Source organism: Microchirus variegatus (assembly GCF_963457635.1).
Source record: "Microchirus variegatus genome assembly, chromosome: 4".
In the NCBI taxonomy this organism is placed as follows: Eukaryota; Metazoa; Chordata; class Actinopteri; order Pleuronectiformes; family Soleidae; genus Microchirus; species Microchirus variegatus.
The window spans coordinates 38,190,418-38,216,715 of NC_139805.1; the positions used below are offsets into that span (position 1 = coordinate 38,190,418).

At 42.7% G+C, this 26,298-nt stretch overlaps 1 protein-coding gene across 1 annotated transcript in view; it reads left to right on the top strand.

Moving 5' to 3' along the window:
* herc2 (HECT and RLD domain containing E3 ubiquitin protein ligase 2) overlaps positions 1-26,298 on the top strand; it is an 82,409-nt gene that overhangs the window by 18,405 nt on the left and 37,706 nt on the right. The window contains exons 12-48 of the mRNA XM_083888551.1: positions 1-13; positions 218-375; positions 450-563; positions 1,645-1,896; positions 1,986-2,179; positions 2,808-3,008; positions 3,125-3,353; positions 4,496-4,620; positions 4,720-4,898; positions 4,982-5,166; positions 5,245-5,400; positions 5,477-5,662; positions 6,773-6,949; positions 7,056-7,159; positions 8,467-8,617; positions 8,707-8,921; positions 9,914-10,046; positions 10,714-10,841; positions 10,935-11,130; positions 12,342-12,475; positions 12,564-12,743; positions 12,847-12,983; positions 16,238-16,389; positions 16,535-16,726; positions 18,280-18,467; positions 18,559-18,751; positions 19,768-19,950; positions 20,038-20,222; positions 20,775-20,922; positions 21,006-21,202; positions 21,970-22,200; positions 22,324-22,462; positions 23,295-23,441; positions 23,540-23,682; positions 24,717-24,987; positions 25,893-26,035; positions 26,138-26,236. The exon at positions 1-13 is cut by the window's left edge and continues 139 nt beyond it. Of these exons, the coding sequence (XP_083744677.1) occupies positions 1-13; positions 218-375; positions 450-563; positions 1,645-1,896; positions 1,986-2,179; positions 2,808-3,008; positions 3,125-3,353; positions 4,496-4,620; positions 4,720-4,898; positions 4,982-5,166; positions 5,245-5,400; positions 5,477-5,662; positions 6,773-6,949; positions 7,056-7,159; positions 8,467-8,617; positions 8,707-8,921; positions 9,914-10,046; positions 10,714-10,841; positions 10,935-11,130; positions 12,342-12,475; positions 12,564-12,743; positions 12,847-12,983; positions 16,238-16,389; positions 16,535-16,726; positions 18,280-18,467; positions 18,559-18,751; positions 19,768-19,950; positions 20,038-20,222; positions 20,775-20,922; positions 21,006-21,202; positions 21,970-22,200; positions 22,324-22,462; positions 23,295-23,441; positions 23,540-23,682; positions 24,717-24,987; positions 25,893-26,035; positions 26,138-26,236 (6,158 nt within the window). The remainder of the gene's footprint in view (positions 14-217; positions 376-449; positions 564-1,644; positions 1,897-1,985; positions 2,180-2,807; positions 3,009-3,124; positions 3,354-4,495; positions 4,621-4,719; positions 4,899-4,981; positions 5,167-5,244; positions 5,401-5,476; positions 5,663-6,772; positions 6,950-7,055; positions 7,160-8,466; positions 8,618-8,706; positions 8,922-9,913; positions 10,047-10,713; positions 10,842-10,934; positions 11,131-12,341; positions 12,476-12,563; positions 12,744-12,846; positions 12,984-16,237; positions 16,390-16,534; positions 16,727-18,279; positions 18,468-18,558; positions 18,752-19,767; positions 19,951-20,037; positions 20,223-20,774; positions 20,923-21,005; positions 21,203-21,969; positions 22,201-22,323; positions 22,463-23,294; positions 23,442-23,539; positions 23,683-24,716; positions 24,988-25,892; positions 26,036-26,137; positions 26,237-26,298) is intronic.

The window sequence follows — 26,298 nt, forward strand, 5'->3', positions numbered from 1 at the left end:
ATGGAGACACCACGTAAGCAGCTTTAAAAACACATTTTTGCCACTCACAAAATCTATCAGCTTTTTTGCAAACCACTCACTCTCCCACACCAAAGCCCATAGAGAAAATCAGTGACTTTAGCTTAAATAAGCTCTGATCTGATGTGTCGTTCACGTCTGTATCTCCAGCCTGTGAAGGGTGATAAAGCTTCCTGACGTGGATCTCCTCTGTTCTCAGGTATCTGGAGGAGCCCACGGTGATCGCAGCCTTCAACGGGAAACAGGCGGGCAAACACGTGGTTCACGTGGCGTGCGGGAGCACGTACAGCGCCGCCATCACCGCCGACGGAGAGCTGTACACGTGGGGGAGAGGGAACTACGGTCGACTGGGTCACGGTGAGGAGCCGGAGCTGCGGGACGCCACGTTACATCGCGAGCCGATCAGCTGACTGTTGTTGTGTGCTTCTCAGGCTCCAGCGAGGATCAGACCACGCCCATGCTGGTGACGGCCCTGAAGGGTCTGAAGGTGGTGGACGTGGCCTGTGGAAGTGGTGACGCACAGACGCTCGCTGTCACCGAGAACGGTGAGAATGACTTTATCCATCTTTTGTTTTCTGATACATAGATAGATCAGTGTTTCCTGGTCCTCAGTGAACTCTGCTCTGCCATGTTTTACATGTTGCCCTGCTATAAAAACACCAGATTCACACGAATCGCCTGATAACGAACATTTGTCTTTTTTCTCAAATAATTTAATGTTTCAACAAAATTTTTTTAATAAAATCTAAAATTTTATTTCTACTTTTGTCGTTGTTTTATGTTACATATTATGTTATATTTACATTTTTGGTTAAAAAAATCCCAAACTTTTGTCATTTTTTTATATATTTAAATTTTGGTATCAAAACATGAAAAAAATTTCATCTTTCAACTTTTGTCAGGGTTTTTTTTTTTTTTCAAAAAATTTAATATTTAAACATTCGTTTAAAAGAAAAATCAAAGATTTTGTTTCTTTTGTAATTTTTTTCCCAAATAATTTAATGTTTCAACATTTGTCTTTTTTTAAAAAATGTTATATTTAAAATTTGGTTAAAAAAAAAAAAAATTGAAAAAAATGTTACAACTTTTGTCTTTTTTGTTATATTTACATTTTGCAAAAAATTTATAATAGGGCTGTAATGTTTCAACTTTTTGTTATATTTAAACTTTTTTCTTTTTTTTATATTATTTTAAAATTTTGCAAAAAAAAATGTTTTATTGAAATTTTGTTAGTTATATTTCAACTCTTTTTTTTTTTTTTCAAACAATTTAAAGTTAAAAGTAAAAAAATATATTTTTTTAATTGTAATGTTTGATGTGAATCAGGTGTTTTTGGAACAGGGAAACATGTAAAACAGGGAAACATGTAAAACATGGCAGGGCAGAGTTCACTGAGGACCAGGGTTAGTAAACACCTAGAAACTGTCTCACAGTGATAAAGACGTGATCATGTGACGTAGACATCGTAGATTAAGGCAAATAATATGAAAGAAGTGCAGTTCATGACGTTGTGCAAGTGGTCGCCATTTTGGAATCCACTCACGTCGCAGCCAGTGTTGACTAAAAGTCATCAGCTCAAAAACCCTGAACTTTCCCTTTTTTAATTCTCTTCTTCTGCCTCCGCAGGTCAGGTTTGGTCGTGGGGCGACGGCGACTACGGCAAACTGGGCCGAGGAGGCAGCGACGGCTGCAAGACGCCCAAACTGGTGGAGAAGCTCCAGGACCTGGACATGGTGAAGGTCTGCTGTGGCAGCCAGTTCTCTGTGGCGCTCACCAAAGACGGTCAGGTCTACACCTGGGGCAAAGGAGACAACCAGCGTCTGGGACACGGCACCGACGAGCACGTCCGATACCCAAAGTTCCTGGACAGTTTACAGGGTGAGGCGACGTCGACCACGCGTATAAATAAACCTGAGGGTGATTTTAAAAGCAGAATTCCTGACGTTTTCAATGGCGTGTGTCTTCAGGGAAGAAGGTGGTGGACGTGGCCGTGGGCTCCACTCACTGTTTGGCCCTCACTGATGACGGAGAGGTTCTGAGCTGGGGCAGCAACGACAAACTGCAGCACTTTGATACGCTCTTCTCTAACAAGAAGCAGCCCAAGGCTCTGCCGGGACTCAACTCCAAACACATCGTGGGCATTTCCTGTGGTCCAGGACAGGTGAGTGAGCAGGATTCAGGACTTAAAAGTCCCTGTTTTTCTTTCATTTTTTACAAAAACAGCATGATATTCAATAATAGTTACATTTTAGGTTTATATTCACTGTTTTACATCATCCTCACGGTTCTATTTTATTAATTTTCACACATTTTCGAGAACCACACCCTGGAGCTCCACAGCAGGGACACAATGACCACCACCTACCCACCGCCCTGGAGCCTCATAGCGGATACAACAAGCACCACACACACCCTCCCGGAGCTCCAGGGTTTTACTTTTTTCACAATTGTACCCGTTTTACACACATATTTAGGTTAATATTAACTTTTTACATAATTTTCACAGTCCTATTTTATTCATTTTCACACATTTTCGAGCTCCCCAGCGGGGGGGCAACGACCACTACCTACCCACCCCGGAGCTCCAGGGTTTTACTTTTTCCACATTTTTCAACATTTAAAAACATTTTACACACTATTTAGGTTAATATTAACTGTTTTTCATCATATTCACGGTTCTATTTGATTCATTTTCACACATTTCCGTGCCCCACAGCCTGGAGCTCCACAGCAAGGACAACAACCACCACCTACCTGCCGCTAAAGTGATTTCTTTGTTGTGTTTCCAGAGCTTCGCCTGGTCCTCGTGCTCAGAGTGGTCCGTGGGTCAGCGCGTGCCCTTCGTGGTGGACGTTTGTCCCATGACCTTTGAGCAGCTGGACCTGCTGCTGCGGCAGGTCAGCGAGGGCATGGACGGCAGCTCGGACTGGCCCCCCCCACAGGAGAAGGAGTGTATGGTCGTCGCCACGCTCAACCTGCTGCGACTGCAGGTAGACGCTGTTACTGTTTAAAGCACGTCTTAACTCAGTGTTAATCAATCAGTGATTTTATCTCACAGGGACACAGGAGCTGCTTTATTTGACCTCTCTTTCCTCTCCGCCCTCAGCTCCACGCTGCCATCAGTAACCAGGTGAACCCAGAGGAGCTGGGTTTAGGGCTGGGCAGTGTCCTGCTCAACAACCTGAAGCAAACGGTGGTGGTGTTGGCGAGCAACGCCGGCGTTCTCAACACGGTGCAGGCGGCTGCTCAAGCCGTGCTGCAGAGCGGCTGGTCAGTGCTGCTGCCCACAGCTGAAGAACGAGCCAGAGCTTTATCCTCACTGCTGCCCAACGCTGGTGAGTCTCAGTCACTGCTCCTCTCATACTGAATCAACACAATAACGTACACTAAGGCTTCACTTAAAAAAATGTTTTTGTCAAAATTTGCACGACATGCTAAAGGCGATTTTTTCACATTTTGAATGAATTTTTTTGAAAAAAACATTTTGTCAAAATTTGAACGACTTTTTCACATTTTGGATAAAAAATTTCAACACACTTTTTTTGTCAAAATTTGCATGACACGCAAAGACAATTTTTTCACATTTTGGATGAAAATTTAGAAAAAACTTTTGTCAAAATTTGCACGACATGCTAAAAAACGATTTGTTTTTTCACATTTTGGATGAAAAATTTTGAAAACAATTTTTCTTTGTCAAAATTTGGATGACTTTCAAACTTTGGATGAAAAATTTCGACACAAATGTTTTTTTGGTCAAAATTTGCACGACATGCTGAGAAGGATTTTTTTCACATTTGGGATGAAAAATTTAGAAAAAACATTTTTTGTCAAAATTTGGATGACTTCACATTTTGAATGAAAAATTTTGAAAACAATTTTTTCTTTGTCAAAATTTGGATGACATGCTGAGAAGGATTTTTTTTCACATTTGGGATGAAATATTTAGAAAAAACTTTTTTTTGGTCAAAATTTGCATGACATGCTAAAGACGATTTTTTCACTTTTGTCATAATTTGGATGACTTTCAAATTTTGGATGAAAAATTTGAACAAAAAATGTTTTGTCAAAATTTGTACGACATGCTAAATACGATTTTTTTTCACATTTTGAAAAAAAAATTTTTGTCAAAATTTGGATGACTTTTATTCACATTGGTTGAAAAATGTAGACACCTTTTTTTGTCAAAATTTGCACGACATGCTAAAGTATGACTCTTTTCACATTTTGGACGAAAAATGTAGACGCAATTTTTTTGTCAAAATGGGGTCGACTTTTTCACATTTTGGACGACTTTTTTTCGAAAACTACTGTCTAGTTGCTCACGTCATGTCTGTTGTTAGTGTTCACCCCTTTCATCTGTACGTCGCCTCTAAAGTTTTCCTCTAGGCTGAGACTCACTGAGCAAACACTGTGGATCAGAAGATAGAGATATTTAACACAGATATGAAATTGAGAAATTGAATTGTTTTTGTTTCAGCCTCTGGTAACGAGATGAGCGTGAGTCCTGGACGCCGCTTCATGATCGACCTGCTGGTCAGCAGCTTGATGGCCGACGGAGGTTTGGAATCTGCACTGAACGCAGCCATCACTGCTGAGATACAGGTCAGTGTCCGTGTGTCTGAGAAGACGCTTCATAAGTCTGGATATTCAGTCTTGATGGAAAGGTCACGAATGTCATGAATTTTGTGTGTGTCCTGTCAGGATATCGAAGCTAAGAAGGAGGCTCAGAAGGAGAAGGAGATCGACGAGCAGGAGGCCAACGCCTCCACCATGCAGCGCTGTCGCACCCTGCTGGACAAAGACCTCATCAACACGGGCATCTACGAGTCAGCGGGGAAACAAAGTCTGCCGCTGGTGCAGCTGGTGCAGCAGCTGTTGAGGTACGGAGAAGACCCGGCATTTTACAGTTTAGGAACCTCTCACTCTACGACGTCACACACCGCTCATTTATCTGTCTCGACAGAAACATCGCCTCGCAGACCATCGCCAGGTTGAAGGACGTCACCTGTCGGATCTCAAACTACTTGGAGGCGGAGCACGTCAGTAAGGAGCGCTCTGCTTCTCTGGACCTGCTGCTGCGTTTCCAGCGGCTGCTCGTCAGTAAACTCTACCTGGGCGTCAGCGGCACGGAGAACGTCAGCGGATACAGTACGACGACGACGACGATATTCTTTAAACTAAAAAGGTTTGAGATGATTTCCTCATGACGCCTTCATGTTTGTGCAGATCCAGAGCTTCTGGGCGTGGGCTCGCTCTTGAAGAAGTACATCGCTCTGCTGTGCACTCACATCGCAGACATCCTCCCCGTGGCCACGAGCATCGCCTCGGCCGGTCACCGCCACTTCGCTGAGGTTTCCCGTGTCATTGAAGGAGATCTAACCGGTAATTTACTCTCATGCAAATGTTCACAGAGTCGCAATAAAGCAGCAAAACAAACGGTTGACCTTTGTCTCTGCAGGAGTTCTTCTGCCTGAGCTGGTGGTGTCCATCGTCCTCCTCCTCACCATCGATGCTGGACTGATGCAGGAGACGGGTTCCATCCCTCTGCTGGCTGGACTCCTGGAGCACCTGGACCGCTTCAACCACCTGGCTCCTGGATACGAGAGGGACGACAACGAGGACCTGGCCTGGCCGGGCATCATGGGTATGACACCAACCCGACTGCTGTACAGCTGGAGATTACATTCAAACTGTGTTTCTGAGCAACAACAAAACTCAAATAACTCCAAATAATAGTCGGCATCGCCCTGAACAAGGATCTGTTTAAAATATTTTCAAAGCTCTTAAGGAATAATTTAAATGATTTTTTGAAATTCAGGAAATGATCCATTTACCCTGATGCACTTTGACAGTGAGCGGAGTTTCTTCTCAAAAACAAAAAGTATCTCGGAATGACTTGAAATTTAGCATCATAATAGTCGACATCGCTGTGAACAAGGATCTGTTGAAAATATTTGCAAAGCTCTTAAGGAATAATTTTAATATTTTTGAAATTAAGGAAATTATCCATTTTCCCTGATGCACTTTGACAGTGAGCTGACTTTCTTCTCAAAAACAAAAAGTATCTCGGAATGACTTGAAATTTACCACCATAATAGTCGGCATCGCCCTGAACAAGGATCTGTTGAAAATATTTGCAAAGCTCTTAAGGAATAATTTTAATATTTTTGAAATTAAGGAAATTATCCATTTGCCCTGATGCACTTTGACAGTGAGCTGACTTTCTTCTCAAAAACAAAAAGTATCTCGGAATGACTTGAAATTTACCATCATAATAGTCGGCATCGCCCTGAACAAGGATCTGTTGAAAATGTTTGCAAAGCTCTTAAGGAATAATTTTAACGAATTTTTGAATTTCAGGAAGTGATCCATTTACCCTGATTACGGTGGTATTTATCGTCATTATCGCCGACCTTGTCGCTTTCAAACATAATTACGTCTTAACCGTAAATACCGGTCGATTTGTTCAGCGCGTACAAAATTATCAGCGATGACGTCATCGAAGACGAGAAACTCCTCAAAATCACTGCCTTCAGAAATCTCTCCGCTGTCAAAGTCCTCCATGTTTTTGAGAAGTCATTACAAAACAATGCAGCGAGGAACCCTTTGACCCCCCGAGAATTGACGTATCCGCTTTCCCGGGGGTCAATGGGTTAAAACATAACACATAATGTCATTGAAACAACCTTCAGAATGTGGTAGTGAGTGCGTTTGAGGATTCCTTTTGCTCAGTGTTGTGACTCTGCTGTGGCAGGATCTTTCTTCACAGGACAAAGTTGTAAAAACAACGAGGAGGTTTCCCTGATCAGGAAGGCCGACCTGGAGAACCACAACAAAGACGGCGGATTCTGGACCGTCATCGAGGGAAAGGTCTACGACATCAAGGACTTCCAGGCTCAGTCCCAGTCGTTGGCAGGAAACAGTATCCTGGGTAACAGTTATTATCATAATAATAATAATAATAATAATACATGTGTGAGATCAGAACAAACCTCTTTTACACCCTCTGTTGTGTCCTCTCGTGTCTTTGTTTCCAGCCCAGTTTGCAGGTGAAGATCCTGTGGTTGCTCTGGAAGCTGCTCTGCAGTTTGAAGACACCAGAGAGTCTATGCAGGCTTTCTGTGTGGGACAGTACATGGAGGTAACTGTCACTGTCTACAGGCTCTTCTTAGTTTACTGACATGTACATGTACTTCTACTACTACTTTTACTACTACTACGTCTTCTCTACTATCACTACTTCTTTTACTGCTACTTCTACACATATCATTACTTCTCCTTTTACTACATGTACTTCTACTTTTAATTCTAATTCTACTTCGTATACTACTTATGCTTTTACTACTACTACATCTACTCCTAGTCCTACTAATCCTACTCCTCCTACTACTACTCCTACTCTTACTACAACTCCTGCCACTACACCTACTCCTCCCACTGCTCCTACTCTTAAACCTCCTACTGCTCCTACTACTACTACTCCTACTACTATTACTACTCCTACTCTTCCTACTACTGCTACTACTCCTACTCGTACTACTACTCCTACTACTAGTACTACTCCTCCTACTACTAGTACTACTCCTCCTACTACTACTCCTACTCTTACTACTACTCCTACTACTCCTACTCTTACTACTACTCCTACTACTCCTCCTCTTACTACTACTCCTACTACTACTACTCCTACTCTTACTCCTAATCCTACTACTACTACTACTCCTCCTCTTACAACTACTGCTACTCCTACTACTCTTACTACTACTCCTACTACTACCCCTACTCTTACTACTCCTCCTCCTCCTACTCCTACTACTCCTACTCTTACTACTACTACTACTCTTCCTACTCCTCCTACTCTTACTTCTCCTCCTCCTCCTCCTCCTCCTACTACTACTACTACTACTCCTCTTACAACTACTACTACTCCTCCTCCTCTTACTACTACTCCTCCTCCTACTACTACTCCTCCTCTTACAACTACTACTCCTACTCCTACTACTACTACTCCTCCTCCTCTTACTACTACTACTCCTCCTACTCCTACTACTACTCCTCCTCTTACAACTACTACTCCTACTCCTACTACTACTACTACTCCTCCTCCTGCTACTACTACTACTCCTACTACTACTACTACTCCTCCTCTTACAACTACTCCTACTACTCTTACTACTACTACTACTCCGCCTCCTCTTACTACTACTACTACTACTTCTCCTCCTACTACTACTACTCCTCCTCTTACTACTACTACTACTACTACTCTTACTACTAACCCTACTACTCCTACTCCTCCTACTACTCTTACTCCTCTTACTCCTCCTCCTCTTACTCCTCCTCCTCCTCCCGTGACGATCACCACTTCCTCTCCTTGAACTTCTTGTCCTGTAAAGTTGTTGTTGAACATATTTCTTCACATATTCTCATATCTCTTGTCGTCAACAGCCCAATCAGGAGACGGTGACGACTCCAGACCTGAGCAGTTTGTCGTCACCTCTGATGGACACTGAGAGGAACCTTGGTCTGCTGCTGGGTCTCCACGCCTCCTACCTGGCCAAGAGCACCCCTCTGTCCCCCATGGAGATGGAATGTGCCAGTGGGTTATTGTCCTGTTGTCAAAGACGTGAACACTTGACTGGACGCTGGGTTTTTAACTGTGCTCTTTTAACTTCTTTTTTGACACAGAATGGCTGCAGTCGTCCATCTTCTCTGGAGGTCTGCAGACCAGTCAGATCCATTATAACTACAACGAGGAGAAGGATGAAGACCACTGCACCTCACTGGGTTCAACCACTCCAGACAAGACCAAACTCTACTCCAGAAGGTTAACGCTCAGCGACCATGCTCAGCCTTTCCTTCAGGCCATCGCTGACAACAACACTCAGGACCACACTGTCAAGGTGCTCACGCTCAACTTCTACTGCTTATTCTTTAGTCTTCTTCTTCATCTCCTTATTCTTTAGTCTTCATCTTCTACTCCTTATTCTTTAGTCTTCATCTTCTACTCCTTATTCTTTAGTCTTCATCTTCATCTCCTTATTCTTTAGTCTTCATCTTCATCTCCTTATTCTTTAGTCTTCATCTTCATCTCCTTATTCTTTAGTCTTCATCTTCATCTCCTTATTCTTTAGTCTTCATCTTCTACTCCTTATTCTTTAGTCTTCATCTTCTACTCCTTATTCTTTAGTCTTCATCTTCTACTTCTACGTCTTCTTCATCCTCTACTTCTTCTACATCTTTGTCTTCTACTTCATCTACTTCATCCTCTACTTCTTCTACGTCTTGTTCATCCTCTACTTCTTCTACATCTTTGTCTTCTACTTCTTCTACGTCTTCGTCATCCTCTACTTCTTTTACGTCTACCTCATCCTCTACTTCTTCTACATCTTTGTCTTCTACTTCTTCTACGTCTTCGTCATCCTCTACTTCTTCTACGTCTTCTACTTCTTCACCCTTTACTTCTGTCCTGTACTTCTACGTCTTTGTCTTCTACTTCTTCTACTTAATCCTCTACTTCTTCTACGTCTTTGTCTTCTACTTCTTCATCCTCTACTTCTTCTACATCTTTGTCTTCTACTTCTTCATCCTCTACTTCTTCTACGTCTTTGTCTTCTACTTCTTCATCCTCTTCTTCTTCTACGTCTTCTACTTCTTCACCCTCTACTTCTATGTCTTGTACTTCTACGTCTTTGTCTTCTACTTCTTCATCCTCTACTTCTTCTACGTCTTTGTCGTCTACTTCTTCTTCATCAGCTCTTTCTGCTTCTTCATTACTGTCGGTCAGTCTGCTCACAGAGAGATGTATCGCTGCCCTCCTCAGCTCAAAGTTCCCCGTCTAAACTCTTGCGTTTCCACCTCCTGAAACGGTGTCTTCCTGTTTGTGACATCACAGGACTTCCTGTGCCAAATCGAGCGTTGCTGTAAGCAGTACCACCTCATCACACCCATCACTTTCCCCCCGGAGCATCCTGTGGAGGAGGTCGGCCGCCTGCTGCTCTGCTGCCTGCTCAAACATCAAGACCTCGGTAACCTAGCAACTGGGAATTAAAGGCACAGTTCGGCTTTTTGAAAGTGTGGTTGTTTGACGTACTGAGACACCGAAGTCCACGGAGAAAAGCTTCTGCTCCTGTGTCCAGTACAGTATTTTGTTCCAAAAAATGTAGTTATTTTGTTCAAAAAAATTTGTTTTTTGTTCAAAAATTTTTGTTTTTTTGTTCAAAAAATTTATTTCAAAAATATATTTTTGAAAAAAAACATTTTAATACATTTTTTATTTTTTCAAAGAAATTGACAAAAGTCATACTTTAGAATTTTTTTTAAATCTCGTAAAAACAGACCCGAAAAATATTCTCGTAAAAACAGACCTGAAAAAAAATCTCACAAAAAGGACCCCAATTTTTTTTTTTTTTCGTAAACGCACCAAAAAATCTCATAATCAGACCTGAAAAATATTCTCGTAAAAACAGACGTGAAACAAATCGTCAGAAGTCTAACAATGAGATAAAGAGGTGAAGATATTCTTTAGATATTTAGACCTTTAGTCATGTTTGTACCTTTATATACAACCACATGTAGAAAAGTGAACTGTCCCTTTTTGAGGCTGATTTTGTCACATAAATAAACCTTGTCTTTGTTCACAGCTGACGCTGGTTTGTTGTTGTTGTTGTCGTTGTTGTTGTGTTCCCGTCACAGGTCACGTTGCTCTGTCGCTGGTCAGTCAGTGTGCGTTGGGAGTGGATCAGGGCAAACAGAGGTCCCTCCCTAAATCTGTGATCGATGTGTGTCGCATGGTCTACCAGGCCAAGTGTTCTCTAATCAAGGTACGACCATGACGATGATGATGATGATGATGAAGATCTGCAGGTCCCAGGTGAAGGAGATGAAGGTGTGCTTGTGTTCTCCTTGTATTGTAGACTCACCAGGAGCAGGGCCGCTCCTATAAGGAGGTGTGCGCTCCCGTCATCGAGCGCCTCCGCTTCCTGTTCAACGAGCTGCGTCCGGCCGTTAGCAACGACCTGTCCATCGTGTCCAAGCTCAAGCTGCTGAGCTCGCAGCCGCGATGGAGGAGGATCACGCAGAAGCTCATCAGGGACCGTAGGAAAAAGAGAGGTGGGTCTGGGTTAGGGTTAGGGCTGAGGACTGGGATTACGCAACAGGGTTAGAGAAAAACATGTTAGACTTCTGACCTTAAACTCAGAATTATTAGAAGGAAGTCAGAGTTCTCACTTTAAATGCGTAATTATGAGAATAAAGTCAGAATTCTCACTTTAAACTCGGAATTATGAGAATAAAGTCAGAATTCCGAGTTGAAAGTCAGAATTCTGAGAATAAAATCTGAATGTTTGTGTTTTAAAGTCAGTATTATGGGAATAAAGTCTGAATTCTGAGTTTTAAAGTCAGAATTATGAGAATAAAGTCAGAATTCCGAATTTAAAGTCAGAATTTTGAGTTGAAAGTTAGAATTCTGAGAACAAAATCAGAATTTTTGTGTTTTAAAGTCAGAATTATGAGAATAAAGTCAGAATTCCGAGTTTAAAGCCTGATTTCTGAGGTTTAAAGTCAGAATTCTGAGAATAAAGTCTGAATTCCGAGTTTAAAGTTAGAATTCTGAGAATAAAATCAGAATGTTTGTGTTTTAAAGTCAGAATTATGGGAATAAAGTCAGAATAATGAGAATGAATTCAGAATTTCTGAGTTTTAAAGTCAGAATTCTGAGAATAAAGTCTGAATTCTGACTTTAAACTCAGAATTTATTCTCAGAATTCTCACTTTAAACTCAGAATTCTGAGAATAAAGTCAGAATTCTGAGTTGAAAGTTAGAATTCCGAGAATAAAGTCAGAATTTCTGAGTTATTAAGTCAGATTTATGAGAATAAAGTCAGAATTTCTGAGTTTTAAAGTCAGAATTCAGACTATTCTTAGAATTCTCACTTTAAACTCAGAATTCTGAGAATAAAGTCATAATTATGAGTTGAATGTCAGAATTCCGAGAATAAAGTCGGAATTTCTGAAATTTTAAGTCAGATTTATGAGAATAAAGTCATAATTATGAGAATAAAGTCATAATTATGAGAATCAAGTCAGAATGTTTGTGTTTTAAAGTCAGAATTATGAGAATGAAGTCAGAATTTCTGAGTTTTAAAGTCAGAATTATGAGAATAAAATCTGAATTCTGACTTTAAACTCAGAATTTATTCTCAGAATTTTCACTTTAAACTCATAATTCTGAGAATAAAGTCATAATTTCTGAGTTTTAAAGTCAGAATTATGAGTGAATGAATATCTTAGTATTATTGAGATTGAATGTGTTTGTGTTTCAGTGCCTAAAAAGTCGGAGTCTGCCGACATCGAAGAGCCAAAGCTGGAGAACGAAGGGACCAACGAAGGAGAAGTGAACGTTCACATTAGCCCCGCCCCTGCAGACAGGAAATCGCCCACGAGCAAGACGTCCAAGGTGCGTCCACGTCTCTTCCCAGTCAAACTTTAGCGCTGCTCAGGATCATTAGAAACAGATGCTGATGCTGCTGCTGTTTCCTCTGCAGCAGGACAAATGGCAGCCTCTGTTGAACACGGTGAGCAGCGTGCAGAGGTGCAGGTGGCTGAAACACAGCAGCGTCCACGGCGTCTTCTCTCAGTCCAGCCTCATGGTCACCATCGTGGAGTTTGTCCTGAAGGAGGAGCCTCTGGACGTGGAGAAGATGAGGAAGTGTCTGCTCAAGCAGGTGACGCACATGTGTCATATACAGATATGTGATCATGTATCCTGGTGTAGGAGTGTGTGTGAGTGTGTGTGGTGACTGTGTGTGTGTGTGTGTGTGTTGACAGCTGGAGAGGGCGGAGGTTCGTCTCGAAGGCATCGACACCATGTTGAAACTGGCCTCCAAGAGCTTCCTGCTGCCGTCGGTGCAGTACGCCATGCTGTGTGGTTGGCAGAGGGTCATCCCTGAAGGGACCAACATCGGGTGAGTCACCACTTTATTAAATCGTTACACGTCACGTAAAACCTGAGTTAAGTCGCAATATATCGTTGTTATTATGTCACTGTATATTAGACGCGTCGCGATCTCCAACCCTGTCAATCAAACAACGATCGAAACCACTTCGCGATCTCGACTGTCAATCAAAACCACGTCACAATCTCGACTGTCAATCAAATAACGATCAAAACCACGTCATGATCTCGACTGTCAATCAAAACCACGTCACAATCTCGACTGTCAATCAAATAACGATCAAAACCACGTCATGATCTCGACTGTCAATCAAAACCACGTCGCAATCTCGACTGTCAATCAAACAACGATCGAAACCACGTCACAATCTCGACTGTCAATCAAATAACGATCAAAACCACGTCATGATCTCGACTGTCAATCAAAACCACGTCACAATCTCGACTGTCAATCAAATAACGATCGAAACCACGTCACGATCTCGACTGTCAATCAAATAACGATCGAAAACACGTCGCGATCTCGACTGTCAATCAAATAACGATCGAAAACACGTCGCGATCTCGACTGTCAATCAAAACCACGTCGCGATCTCGACTGTCAATCAAATAACAATCGAAACCACGTCACAATCTCGACTGTCAATCAAAACCACGTCACAATCTCGACTGTCAATCAAATAATGATCGAAACCACGTCGCGATCTCGACTGTCAATCAAATAATGATCGAAACCACGTCACAATCTCGACTGTCAATCAAAACCACGTTGCGATCTCGACTGTCAATCAAATAACAATCGAAACCACGTCACAATCTCGACTGTCAATCAAAACCACGTTGCGATCTCGACTGTCAATCAAATAACGATCGAAACCACGTCACAATCTCGACTGTCAATCGAAACCACGTCACAATCTCGACTGTCAATCAAATAATGATCGAAACCACGTCGCGATCTCGACTGTCAATCAAATAACGATCGAAACCACGTCGCAATCTCGACTGTCAATCAAACAACGATTGAAACCACGTCACAATCTCGACTGTCAATCAAATAACGATCAAAACCACGTCACGATCCCGACTGTCAATCAAATAACGATCGAAACCACGTCACGATCCCGACTGTCAATCAAATAACGATCGAAACCACGTCAAGTTGTCGACTGTCAATCAAATAACGATCGAAACCACGTCACGATCTCGACTGTCAATCAAATAACGATCGAAACCACGTCACGTTGTCGACTGTCAATCAAATAACGATCGAAACCACGTCACGATCTCGACTGTCAATCAAATAACGATCGAAACCACGTCACGATCTCGACTGTCAATCAAATAACGATCGAAACCACGTCACGATCTCGACTGTCAATCAAATAACGATCGAAACCACGTCACGATCTCGACTGTCAATCAAATAACGATCGAAACCACGTCACGATCTCGACTGTCAATCAAATAACGATCGAAACCACGTCACGATCTCGACTGTCAATCAAATAACGATCGAAACCACGTCACGATCTCGACTGTCAATCAAATAACGATCGAAACCACGCCGCGATCTCGACTGTCAATCAAATAACGATCGAAACCACGTCACGTTGTCGACTGTCAATCAAATAACGATCGAAACCACGTCACGATCTCGACTGTCAATCAAATAACGATCGAAACCACGTCACGATCTCGACTGTCAATCAAATAACGATCGAAACCACGCCGCGATCTCGACTGTCAATCAAATAACGATCGAAACCACGTCACGTTGTCGACTGTCAATCAAATAACGATCGAAACCACGCCGCGATCTCGACTGTCAATCAAATAACGATCGAAACCACGTCTCGATCTCGACTGTCAATCAAATAACGATCGAAACCACGTCACGATCTCGACTGTCAATCAAACAACGATCGAAACCACGTCACGATCTCGACTGTCAATCAAACAACGATCGAAACCACGTCACAATCTCGACTGTCAATCAAAACCACGTTGCGATCTCGACTGTCAATCAAATAACAATCGAAACCACGTCACAATCTCGACTGTCAATCAAAACCACGTCACAATCTCGACTGTCAATCAAAACCACGTTGCGATCTCGACTGTCAATCAAATAACGATCGAAACCACGTCACGATCTCGACTGTCAATCAAAACCACGTCACAATCTCGACTGTCAATCAAATAATGATCGAAACCACGTCGCGATCTCGACTGTCAATCAAATAACGATCGAAACCACGTCACGATCTCGACTGTCAATCAAAACCACGTCACAATCTCGACTGTCAATCAAATAATGATCGAAACCACGTCGCGATCTCGACTGTCAATCAAATAACAATCGAAACCACGTCACAATCTCGACTGTCAATCAAAACCACGTTGCGATCTCGACTGTCAATCAAATAACAATCGAAACCACGTCACAATCTCGACTGTCAATCAAAACCACGTTGCGATCTCGACTGTCAATCAAATAACGATCGAAACCACGTCACAATCTCGACTGTCAATCAAAACCACGTCACAATCTCGACTGTCAATCAAAACCACGTTGCGATCTCGACTGTCAATCAAATAACGATCGAAACCACGTCACGATCTCGACTGTCAATCAAAACCACGTCACAATCTCGACTGTCAATCAAATAATGATCGAAACCACGTCGCGATCTCGACTGTCAATCAAATAATGATCGAAACCACGTCACAATCTCGACTGTCAATCAAAACCACGTTGCGATCTCGACTGTCAATCAAATAACAATCGAAACCACGTCACAATCTCGACTGTCAATCAAAACCACGTCACAATCTTGACTGTCAATCAAATAATGATCGAAACCACGTCGCGATCTCGACTGTCAATCAAATAACGATCGAAACCACGTCACGATCTCGACTGTCAATCAAATAACGATCGAAACCACGTCACGATCTCGACTGTCGATCAAACAATGATCTCGCCCTCCGAATACGAAGGCGGAGTCGAGGATTTAACCACGCCCCCCCAGCGTGTCACCCTGCAGACAAAAACACAGTGTTGTGCTTTTAGCCGCTGTAGCGCGACGACACGTTAGCTCCTCCCTCTATAATCTGAAGCTGCTGTCAATCAATCCCGAACTCCAATCCCCTCCCACGTCTCTGAAATCACCGCGGTGGAAATACCGTGCGTTCCCCGAGTGTTTAAGAAGAAGACCAGTGTGTGTGATGGACGACGTGATCTTTGTCTCTGGTCCTCAGCGAGTCTCTGTCCGACTGCCTGAAGGACGTGGATCTGATCCCTCCGTTCAACCGCATGCTCCTGGAGGTGACCTTTGGAAAGCTGTATTCCTGGTCCATTCACAACGTCCGCAGCATCCTGCTGGAGGCCAGCGCTCGCTTCAAAGAGCTGGGTGAGTCCAGATTAAACAAGATAAACAGTTAGAATCACCCTCAGGACTCTGGAGGTCCTCTCTGCTAAGACTGTTGACTATTATTTGGAGTTGAGAACAGAATTGACCGTGTGTGTGTGTGTGTGTGTGTGTGTGTGGTCACCAGGCGTCCAGCCCGTTCCTCTGCAGACCATCACCAATGAGAACCCGGCAGGACCGAGCCTCGGGACCATTCCACAAGCTCGCTTCCTCCTGTCCATGATCCACATGCTGTCGCTGAAACACGGCTCCAACAGCCTGAGTCTGCTGCTCAACTCTGGAATACTGGCCCTGAGTCAGAGCATCCTCCGACTCATCGGTGAGTCAGCACACGCACACGCACACACACACACACGGCGCGCCACATGTTAAACTTCTGTTTTCATTAACGAGACAAACATCAGGACAAATGTGTCAGAATTCTTCTGATGAAACATTTTCACACAACAACTGAGATTATTTATAAGACTTTCCTCTAATGTGGTCTGCACAGCTGCATCAGTGTCCACTGAACACCCGCCACACGTGTTGATGTTGTTGTTGATGTTGTCGCCACTAATGTTGTTGTTGTTGTCATCGTTGACGTTTTTGATGTGTTTGACGTTGTTGATGTCGTTGATGTTGTTAATGTTGTCGTCATAAATGTTGTTGTTGTTGATGTTGTCATCGTTGACGTTGTTGATGTGTTTGACGTCGTTGATGTTGTTGTTGATGTTGTTGATGTTAATGTTGTCGTCATTAATGTTGTTGATGTTGTTGTCATCGTTGACGTTGTTGATGTGTTTGACGTCGTTGATGTTGTTGTTGATGTCGTTGATGTTGTTAATTTTGTCGTCATTAATATTGTTGATGTTGTTGTCATCGTTGACGTTGTTGATGTGTTTGACGTCATTGATGATGTTGTTGTCATCGTTGACGTGTTTGATGTTGTTGATGTCGTTGATGTTAATGTTGTCGTCATTAATGTTGTTGATGTTGTTGTCATCGTTGACGTTGTTGATGTGTTTGACGTCGTTGATGTTGTTGTTGATGTCGTTGATGTTGTTAATTTTGTCGTCATTAATATTGTTGATGTTGTTGTCATCGTTGACGTTGTTGATGTGTTTGACGTCATTGATGATGTTGTTGATGTTGTTAATGTTGTCGTCATTAATGTTGTTGTTGTTGATGTTGTTGTCATCGTTGACGTTGTTGATGTGTTTGATGTTGTTGATGTCGTTGATGTTAATGTTGTCGTCAATGTTGTTGATGTTGTTGTCATCGTTGACGTTGTGTTTGACGTTGTTGTGTTTGACGTTGTTGATGTGTTTGACGTCGTTGATGTTGTTGTCGTTGAGGTTGTTAATGTTGTCGTCATTAATGTCGTTGTTGTTGATGTCATCGTTGACGTTGTTGATGTGTTTGATGTTGTTGATGTTGCCGTCGATGTTGTTGTTGTTTAGAGCTGAAACGATTAATCGATGAATTGATTATTAATTGATTACTATATTAATCGCCAACTACTTTGATAATCGATAATCGGTTTGAAGCTTTTTTTCATGATTAAAACAAGATTTTTGATTGTTTTAGCTTCTTAAATGTGAATATTTTCTTGGTTTCTTTGCTCCACATAAACAAAGAAATCAATAAAACTGAATCATTTTGGTTTGTGGACAAAACAAGACGTTCAAGAACATCGTCATTTCCAGGTTTGACAAACACTGATCAACGTTTTTTTTTTAACAATTTCTGACATTTTCTGGACCAAACCATTCATCGATTAATCGAGAAAATAATCGACAGATTAATCGATTACCAAAATAATCGTTAGTTGCAGCTCTAATGTCGTTGATGATGTTTTTGTCGATGTCGTTGTTGTTGTTGTTGTTGCAGGTCCGAGCACAGACAGCAGCGAGGACGACCTGAGTTCGTGTGCACACGGAGGTTCAGCCACGGTTCTGGAAGAGTCCAGGAAGGAGGCAGCCCCCGTCCCCCTCCCCGCCTCCGGCCCTGAGCTGGCGGCCATGATGAAGATCGGCACCAGAGTGATGAGAGGAGTGGACTGGAAGTGGGGAGACCAGGTACGAGAATGATGATTTAAACCAGGGAAACAAAGTCCCTGCTGTCTCCTGTTTGACACATGTCCATGTCCGTGTCCATGTCCATGTCCAGGACGGTCCAGCTCCAGGTCTGGGTCGGGTCATCGGGGAGCTGGGTGAGGACGGGTGGATCAGGGTCCAGTGGGACACCAGCAGCACCAACTCCTACAGGATGGGAAAAGAAGGCAAATATGACCTGAAGCTGGCAGAGCCGCCGCCCACTGCCCAAGCTCCGACAGAGGATTCAGACACTGAAGACGACACAGGTTACTGATCCTTATTATTATATCTATATATATATAATATCTGTACACACAAATAATAATCCTCTACCTCTGAAATAATCCAGAATATTTCATTATGTTCATCACGAAAACAGCAGCAGTTTGTAACAATGAACTAAAAATGTTTGAATTTCTGCCGAAAGTCTGAGTTAAATTTGACATTTTTGTACATTTTCTGCTCGATAACATTAAAAAAATTTGATTGTTTTTGACTTTGTATCTGTGGGCGGAGTCTGTGCGTCTGTGCCTGTGGGTGTGGTCTGAGATTGCGTGTCTGTGGGCGGAGATTGCGTGTCTGTAGATTGCGTGTCTGTGGGCGGAGATTGCGTGTCTGTAGATTGCGTGTCTGTGGGCGGAGATTGCGAGTCTGTGGGCGGAGATTGCGAGTCTGTAGATTGCGTGTCTGTGGGTGGAGATTGCGTGTCTGTGGGTGGAGATTGCGTGTCTGTTGATTGCGTGTCTGTGGGTGGAGATTGCTTGTCTGTGGGTGGAGAATGCGTGTCTGTAGATTGCGTGTCTGTGGGCGGAGATTGCTTGTCTGTGGGTGGAGATTGCGTGTCTGTAGATTGCGTGTCTGTGGGCGGAGATTGCGCGTCTGTGGGCGGGGCTTGCATGTATGTGGGCGGAGCTTGCGTGCCTGTGGGCGGAGATTGCGTACTTGTGGGCGGTGTCTGCATGCGGAGATTGCGTGTCTGTAGATTGTATGTCTGTGGGCGGAGATTGCGTGTCTGTGGGCGGAGATTGCGTGTCTGTGGGCGGAGATTGCGTGTCTGTGGGCGGAGATCACGTGTCTGTGGGCAGAGATTACGTGTCTGTGGGCGGAGATTATGTGCCTGTGGGCGGTGTCTGCGTGCCTGTGGGTGTGGGCGGAGATTGCGTGTCTGTAGATTGCATGTCTGTGGGTGGAGCCTGCCCCCCCGTGGGCGGAGCCTGCCCCCCCGTGGGCGGAGCCTGCCCCCCCGCGGAAAACGGTAGATGATGGCGTGTGTTTGTTGCAGAAGGCGAGCTGATGGAGAAGAGCAGTCACCCCACAGCCATGATGTTGACCAGCACCGTCAACCTGCTGAAGACTCTGTCGCTGTCGTCCGGGATCTACGCCGAGCTGCTGCAGACGGACGCCACGCGGACGCTCTGCGGCCTCCTGAGGATGCTGGTGGAGAGCGGTGCCAACGACAAGTCCGGTACGTCAGACACGGACGGATTTAGATATATATATATAGACATGTGTATATATATATATAATATAACTGATTGTTGTTGTGTTGCAGGCTCTCACTCTCACAGGCTGGTGTCTCGTGAGCAGCACAGGAGCTGGTGCACTCTGGGCTTCATCCGCAGCATCGCTCTCATGCCTCAGATGTGCAGCACCCTCAGCACGTCCGCCTGGATCGGTCTGCTCATACGGATCATCGAGGGACACCAGTCCTTCACCGCCGTCTCTCTGCAGAGACAGGTCAGTCACGCGACCTCACTCGCCACCGTCACACGCACACACACACACACACACACACACTCGTCCTCGTCTCACGCGCCTTTTTTAAAAAAAACGAAATTTGTTTTTTACTTTTTTTGGTCAAATTTGTTTTTTTACTTTTTTTTGGTCAAATTCTGGACGAAATTTGTTTTTCACTTTTTTTTTGGTAAAATTTTGGACGACATGCTGTTGTATGACTTTTTGGTCAAATTTTGGACAAAATTAGTTTTTGACTTTTTGGTCAAATTTTGGACAAAAACATTTTTTTGACTTTTTTGGTCAAATTTTGGCCAAAATTTTTTTTGACATAGTATAGTATGAGTTTTTGGTCAAATTTCGGACGACTTGCTAAAGTATGACTATTTGGACAAAATTTGTTTTTGTTGTTTACTTTTTTGGTCAAATTTTGTACGAAATTTGTTTTTGACTTTTTGGTCAAGTTATGGACAAACATATTTTGACTTTTTGGTCAAATTTTGGATGACGAGACTATTTGGTCAAATTTTGCTTTCGCCTTTCCCCCGTCTCCAGATCCTGGCGTTGCGCCTCCTGCAGGCGGTCCTCCCCTCCTGGGAAAAGTCTGAGCGTTCCCGGGACATGAAGTTCCTGGTGGAGAAGCTGTTTGGCTTCCTGGGAACTTTACTGAGCACCTGCTCGTCAGACCTGCCTCTGCTGCGAGGTGAGAAACAAAAGTGTTTCCCGTTAACGCTCTTTCTTTTTGTGTTTGTGTTAAAACGCACGCGTGTCACTTCCTGCTCACAGAGGGCTCCCTGAGGAAGAGGAAGTCCCGCCCCCAGGCGTCTCTCACTGCCACTCACAGCAGCACTCTGGCCGAGGAGATCGTCTCCGTCCTGAGGACGCTACACTCTCTGGGACAGTGGAACAGTCTGATTAACGACTACATCAACGCTCAGCTCAGCGCCATCGGAGACGTGATGAGCGGCTGTCAGTCTGAAGCTGTAAGAGCACATGATTTATACCATGACTTTTTGCTTCAATATTGGACCACATGCTAAAGTATGACTTTTTGGTCAAATTTAGGAAAAAAAAATTTTTTTTTACATTTTGGTCAAATTTCAGCCGACATGCTATATTCAATCGATCAATCAATCAATCTTTATTTGTATAGCCCACAGTTTACAAAACACGGTTTGTCTCACAGCTTCACAGGGTTGTTAATATCTTCTGTCCTTAGACCCTCGACCAGGGTAAGGAAAAACTACCCAAATTTTGGACAAAAACTTTTTTTTTACATTTTGGTCAAATTTTGGATGACATGACTTTTTGTTAAAATTTTTCACGACATAGTATAGTATGACTTTTTGGTCAAATTTTAGACGACTTGCTAAAGTATGACTTTATGTATGACAAATTTTTGACTTTTTTTGGTCAAATTTCGGACCAAATTTGTTTTTGACTTTTTTTGTCAAATTTTGGCTGAAATTTGTTTTCGACTTTTTTTGGTAAAATTTTGGACAAAGTATAGTATGACTTTTTTGGTCAAATTTTGGAGAATTTTTTTCTGTACTTATTTTGGTCAAATTTACGACGACATGCTATTGTATGACTTTTTTTGGTCAAATTTTGGACATCATTTTTTTTTGGTCAAATTTTGGAGGAAATTTGTTTTTGACTCAAATTTTGGACGACTACTCTGCTGCTGACTTCATTTATTCATCACAATAATAGTTGATAACAAAGCTCTCTCTCCTCCTCCGGGTGTCAGTGTTTCCTGGAGGAATACTTCCCTGACCTGGAGGCTCCCAGCGTGGGCAGCCTGATGGCCGTGCTGGCCGTGATCGGAGGAATCGACGGCCGCCTGAGGCTCGGAGGTCAGGTGGTCCACGAGGAGTACGGCGAGGGCACGGTGACGCGCATCACGCCTAAAGGACGCATCACCGTCCAGTTTTACGAGATGAGGACGTGCAGGGTTTGTCTGCTCAGTCACCTCAGACCGGTATGAACCGCTGTCTTTATAACACTTCTTTAGTGTCTTTGTGTTTGAAGTAACATCAGACGGTGGGATTATAGAAGACTTTACAGAAGCAGCATTGATGATGATGATGATGTGTCTCCTCAGCTTCCTGCCGTCTCCTTCAGCGTTCAGAACCTTCCCTTCACTGACCCCATGCTCACGGTCTGGGCTCAGCTCGTCAGCCTGGCTGGAAGTAAACTGGAAAAACAGCGAATGAAGAAGTCGTTGAGTCGTGGACTCACAGGTGAGAAAATAAACCAGAGTCTTCATCATGAGTTTTCACATCTCCACATAGAGGCCTGACTTGTGTACTGCAGAGTTCATAGTTATTTGATCAAAAAAAAAAAAACCTACATCAACATGCTTTTTTTTTTTTTACTTTTGGACAACATTTGTTTTTGACTTTTTTTGGTCAAATTTCGGAATAAATTTGTTTTGGACTTTTTTGGTCAAATTTCTGACGACTTGCTAAAGTATGACTTTTTGGTCAAATTTTGGAAAAAAATGTTGAAAATTTTTGGGACGAAATTTATTTTGGACTTTTTTGGTCACATTTCTGACAACTTGCTTAAGTATGACTTTTTGGGAAAATTTTGGACGACATGACTTTTTGGTCAAATTTTGGACATTAAAAAAAAAAAACTTTTTTGTCAAATTTTGGACAAAATTTGTTTTTTTCACTTTTTTGGTCAAACTTTCAATGACATGCTATACTATGACTTTTTGGTCAAATTTTGGACAAAATTAATTTTTTACTTTTTTTGGTCAAATTTCGGACAATTTTTTTTTTTTACTTTTTTGGTCAAACTTTGGACAACATGCTATACTATGACTATTTGGTCAAATTTTGGACGGATTTTACTTTTTTTACTTTTTTTGGTCAAATTTTGGACGACGTGCTATAGTAGTCAATGTAGTACTATAGAATAGTACTCGGTCCTCCAGTTATGTAACAATAAACAACAAACAAAAGACAAAGAAAAAGATCGTTAGTTCTGTTTGAGTGCCGAGGGAGACTTGGTTTACTGTTCCTGACGACGATGATCATGATTGTGTGTGTGTGTGTGTGTATGTAGCCGACCAGGTGGACGTCCACCTTCTCCGCTGTCAGCAGCTCAGACTGTACATCCTGAAAGCAGCTCGTGCTCTGCTCTGTCATCAGGACAAACTCAGACACATTCTGTCTCAGGCTGCAGTCGTCGACATCACCAACAACCTCATCGGTCAGTCAGTCACAGCCTCATCACTTCCTTTTTTAACATCCCATAATGACAACTCAAGGAGACTTGAATTCATCTACACTGTGTGTTTGTGTGTGTAGAAGACGCAGTGGTGACGTCTCCAGATGTTGGAGACTTGTCTCCTGAAGGTCCACTTCCTCCTCTGATCCTCCTGCAGCAGCTGCTCTCTGCTGCCACGCAGCCGTCGCCTATCAAAGCCATCTTTGACCGTCAGGAGATGGAGGTGAGTCTCCTCAGATTAGATTAGATTACTGACAAAGTCCTGGGTCTCCTGAGTCTCCTAAAACCAGATTAGAGACAAAGTCCAACCAAACGCCACGGCTGATTTTACATGTGCTGAGATTACAAATACATCTATGTTGAGATTATTTTAGATGTCCATTTTAACGTCATTCGTTTTGTCCTATTTGACGTCATTCGTTTTGTCCAATTTGTCCATTTTGACATCATTCGTTTTGTCCATTTTAACGTGATTCGTTTTGTCCTATTTGACGTCATTCGTTTTGTCCAATTTGTCCATTTTGACATCATTCGTTTTGTCCATTTTAACGTGATTCGTTTTGTCAATTTTTTCCATTTTGACGTCATTTGTTTGGTCCATTTTAACGTCATTAATTTGGTCCATTTTGACATCATATGTTTTGTCCATTTTGAGGTCATTCGTTTAGTCCAATTTGTCCATTTTAAGGTCATTCGTTTTGTCCATTTTGACATCATTCACTTTGTCCATTTTGACGTCATTCGTTTTATCCATTTTGACGTCATTCGTTTTGTCCAATTTGTCCATTTTGACGTAATGCGTTTTGTCCATTTTGACATAATTCTATTTATCCATTTTGACGTCATTCGTTTGTCCATTTTGACGTCATTCTTTTTGTCCATTTTGACGTCATTCTTTTTGTCCATTTTGACGTCATTCGTTTTGTCCATTTTGACGTCATTCGTTTTGTCCATTTTGACGTCATTCGTTTTGTCCATTTTGTCGTCATTCGTTTTGTCCATTTTGACGTCATTCGTTTTGTCCATTTTGACGTCATTCGTTTTGTCCATTTTGACGTCATTCGTTTTGTCCATTTTGACGTCATTCGTTTTGTCCATTTTGACATCATTTGTTTTTTTTGACGTCAGCTGACCTGTCAGATAACCTCTGAACCTGTGTGTGTGTGTGTGTGTGTTTGTCTGTGTGTGTGTCTGTGTGTGTGTGTGTGTGTGTGTGTGTCTGTGTCTGTGTCTGTGTGTGTGTGTGTGTGTGTGTAGGCAGCAGCTCTGGCGGTGTGTCAGTTCCTGGCCGTAGAGTCGTCTCAGCCGTCGTCTCCAGTGTTTGAGGAGAGCAGCTCCAGTGAAGCCACCACTCCAGTGACCGTTCACCACGTCAAAGCTCCTAAACAGAAGAAACACAAGCAGACGTCTCCTGTGCCTCCTCTGCCCATCGTCCTCCAGCTCATGGAGATGGGATTTCCACGCAAGAACGTAGAGTTCGCACTCAAGTCGCTGTCGGGAACCACAAGCTCCGCCTCTGGAACTCCAGGTGAACAACGCACAAACGATACACCTGTGTCAAAGTACAATGTGTCATATAAAGAAACATTATCTCTGTTACGACACGTCATTATAGTTGAGTGTTTTAGGGGCGGAGCTTTGCCCACACGGCTGAAATGATGTCACGTTTTGGTCAGAAAAACATCGTAGAAAAGTAGCATCAAGAATCTTCGATTCAATTAAAAATTTACTGACATCACTTGGAAGATATGTAGGTCACTGACGTGAAATATTTACGATTTTCCTCACGATTATCGCGATAACATTTAAAATCAACTTCGCGATGTGTGATAATATCGTACATTTCTGCGTTTTAGTCACATGTAAAATATTAACGATTTTTCCCCACGATTATCGTGATAGCGTCATTTAAAGTCAACTTCGCAATGTGTGATAATATCGTACATTTCTGCATTTAAGAAAGTCACATGTAAAATATTAGCGATTTTCCTCACAATTATCGCAATAACATAATTTAAAGTCAACTTTGCGATATGTGATAATATCGTATATTTTCTTCTAAAAATATTAACAATTTTCCTCACGATTATCGCGATAACGTCATTTAAAGTCAACTTTGCGATGTGTGATATCGTAAAATATTAACAATTTTCCTCACGATTATCGCAATAACATCATGCAAAGTTGACTTTAAATGATGTTATTGAGATAATCGTGAGGAATATCGAAAATTTTCTTCTAAAATATTAACGATGTTCCTCACGATTATCTTGATGACGTAATTGAAAGTCAACTTCGCGATGTGTGATAATGTCGTACATTTCTGCGTTTAAAAAAGTCACTCGTAAAATATTAACGATTTTCTTCACGATTAATTATCGCGATAACGACTTTGCGATGTGTGATAATATGGTATATTTGTGGTGTTTTCAGGTGTGGAGGCTCTGGTGAGTTGGCTGCTCGATCATCCAGACGTTCACGTCACCGAGACGTCGGACGTCGACACCGTGTCGGACGAATTCTCTGACGAGGAGGTGCTGGAGGAGCTGGAGGAGGCGGAGCCAACGTTCCCTGTGGTAGCTAACGTTCACTGTTCTTCTTCTTCTCCTTCAGTAACGATCCGAGCTGCCGCGACGTTCACGTCTGTGTTTTTGTTGTTGTTGTTGTTTACGTTAAAGCCTCCAGGTGCCGTCGTGACTGAAAGCCAGACGTTTAAGAAGAGATCGGATTTCCAGAGTAACGACGATTATGCTGTTTACGTTCGAGAAAACATTCAGGTGAGAGAATCGCTACAGCTTCACGTCTTTATCTCACTGTGAGACAGACTTCTGTAAACCGC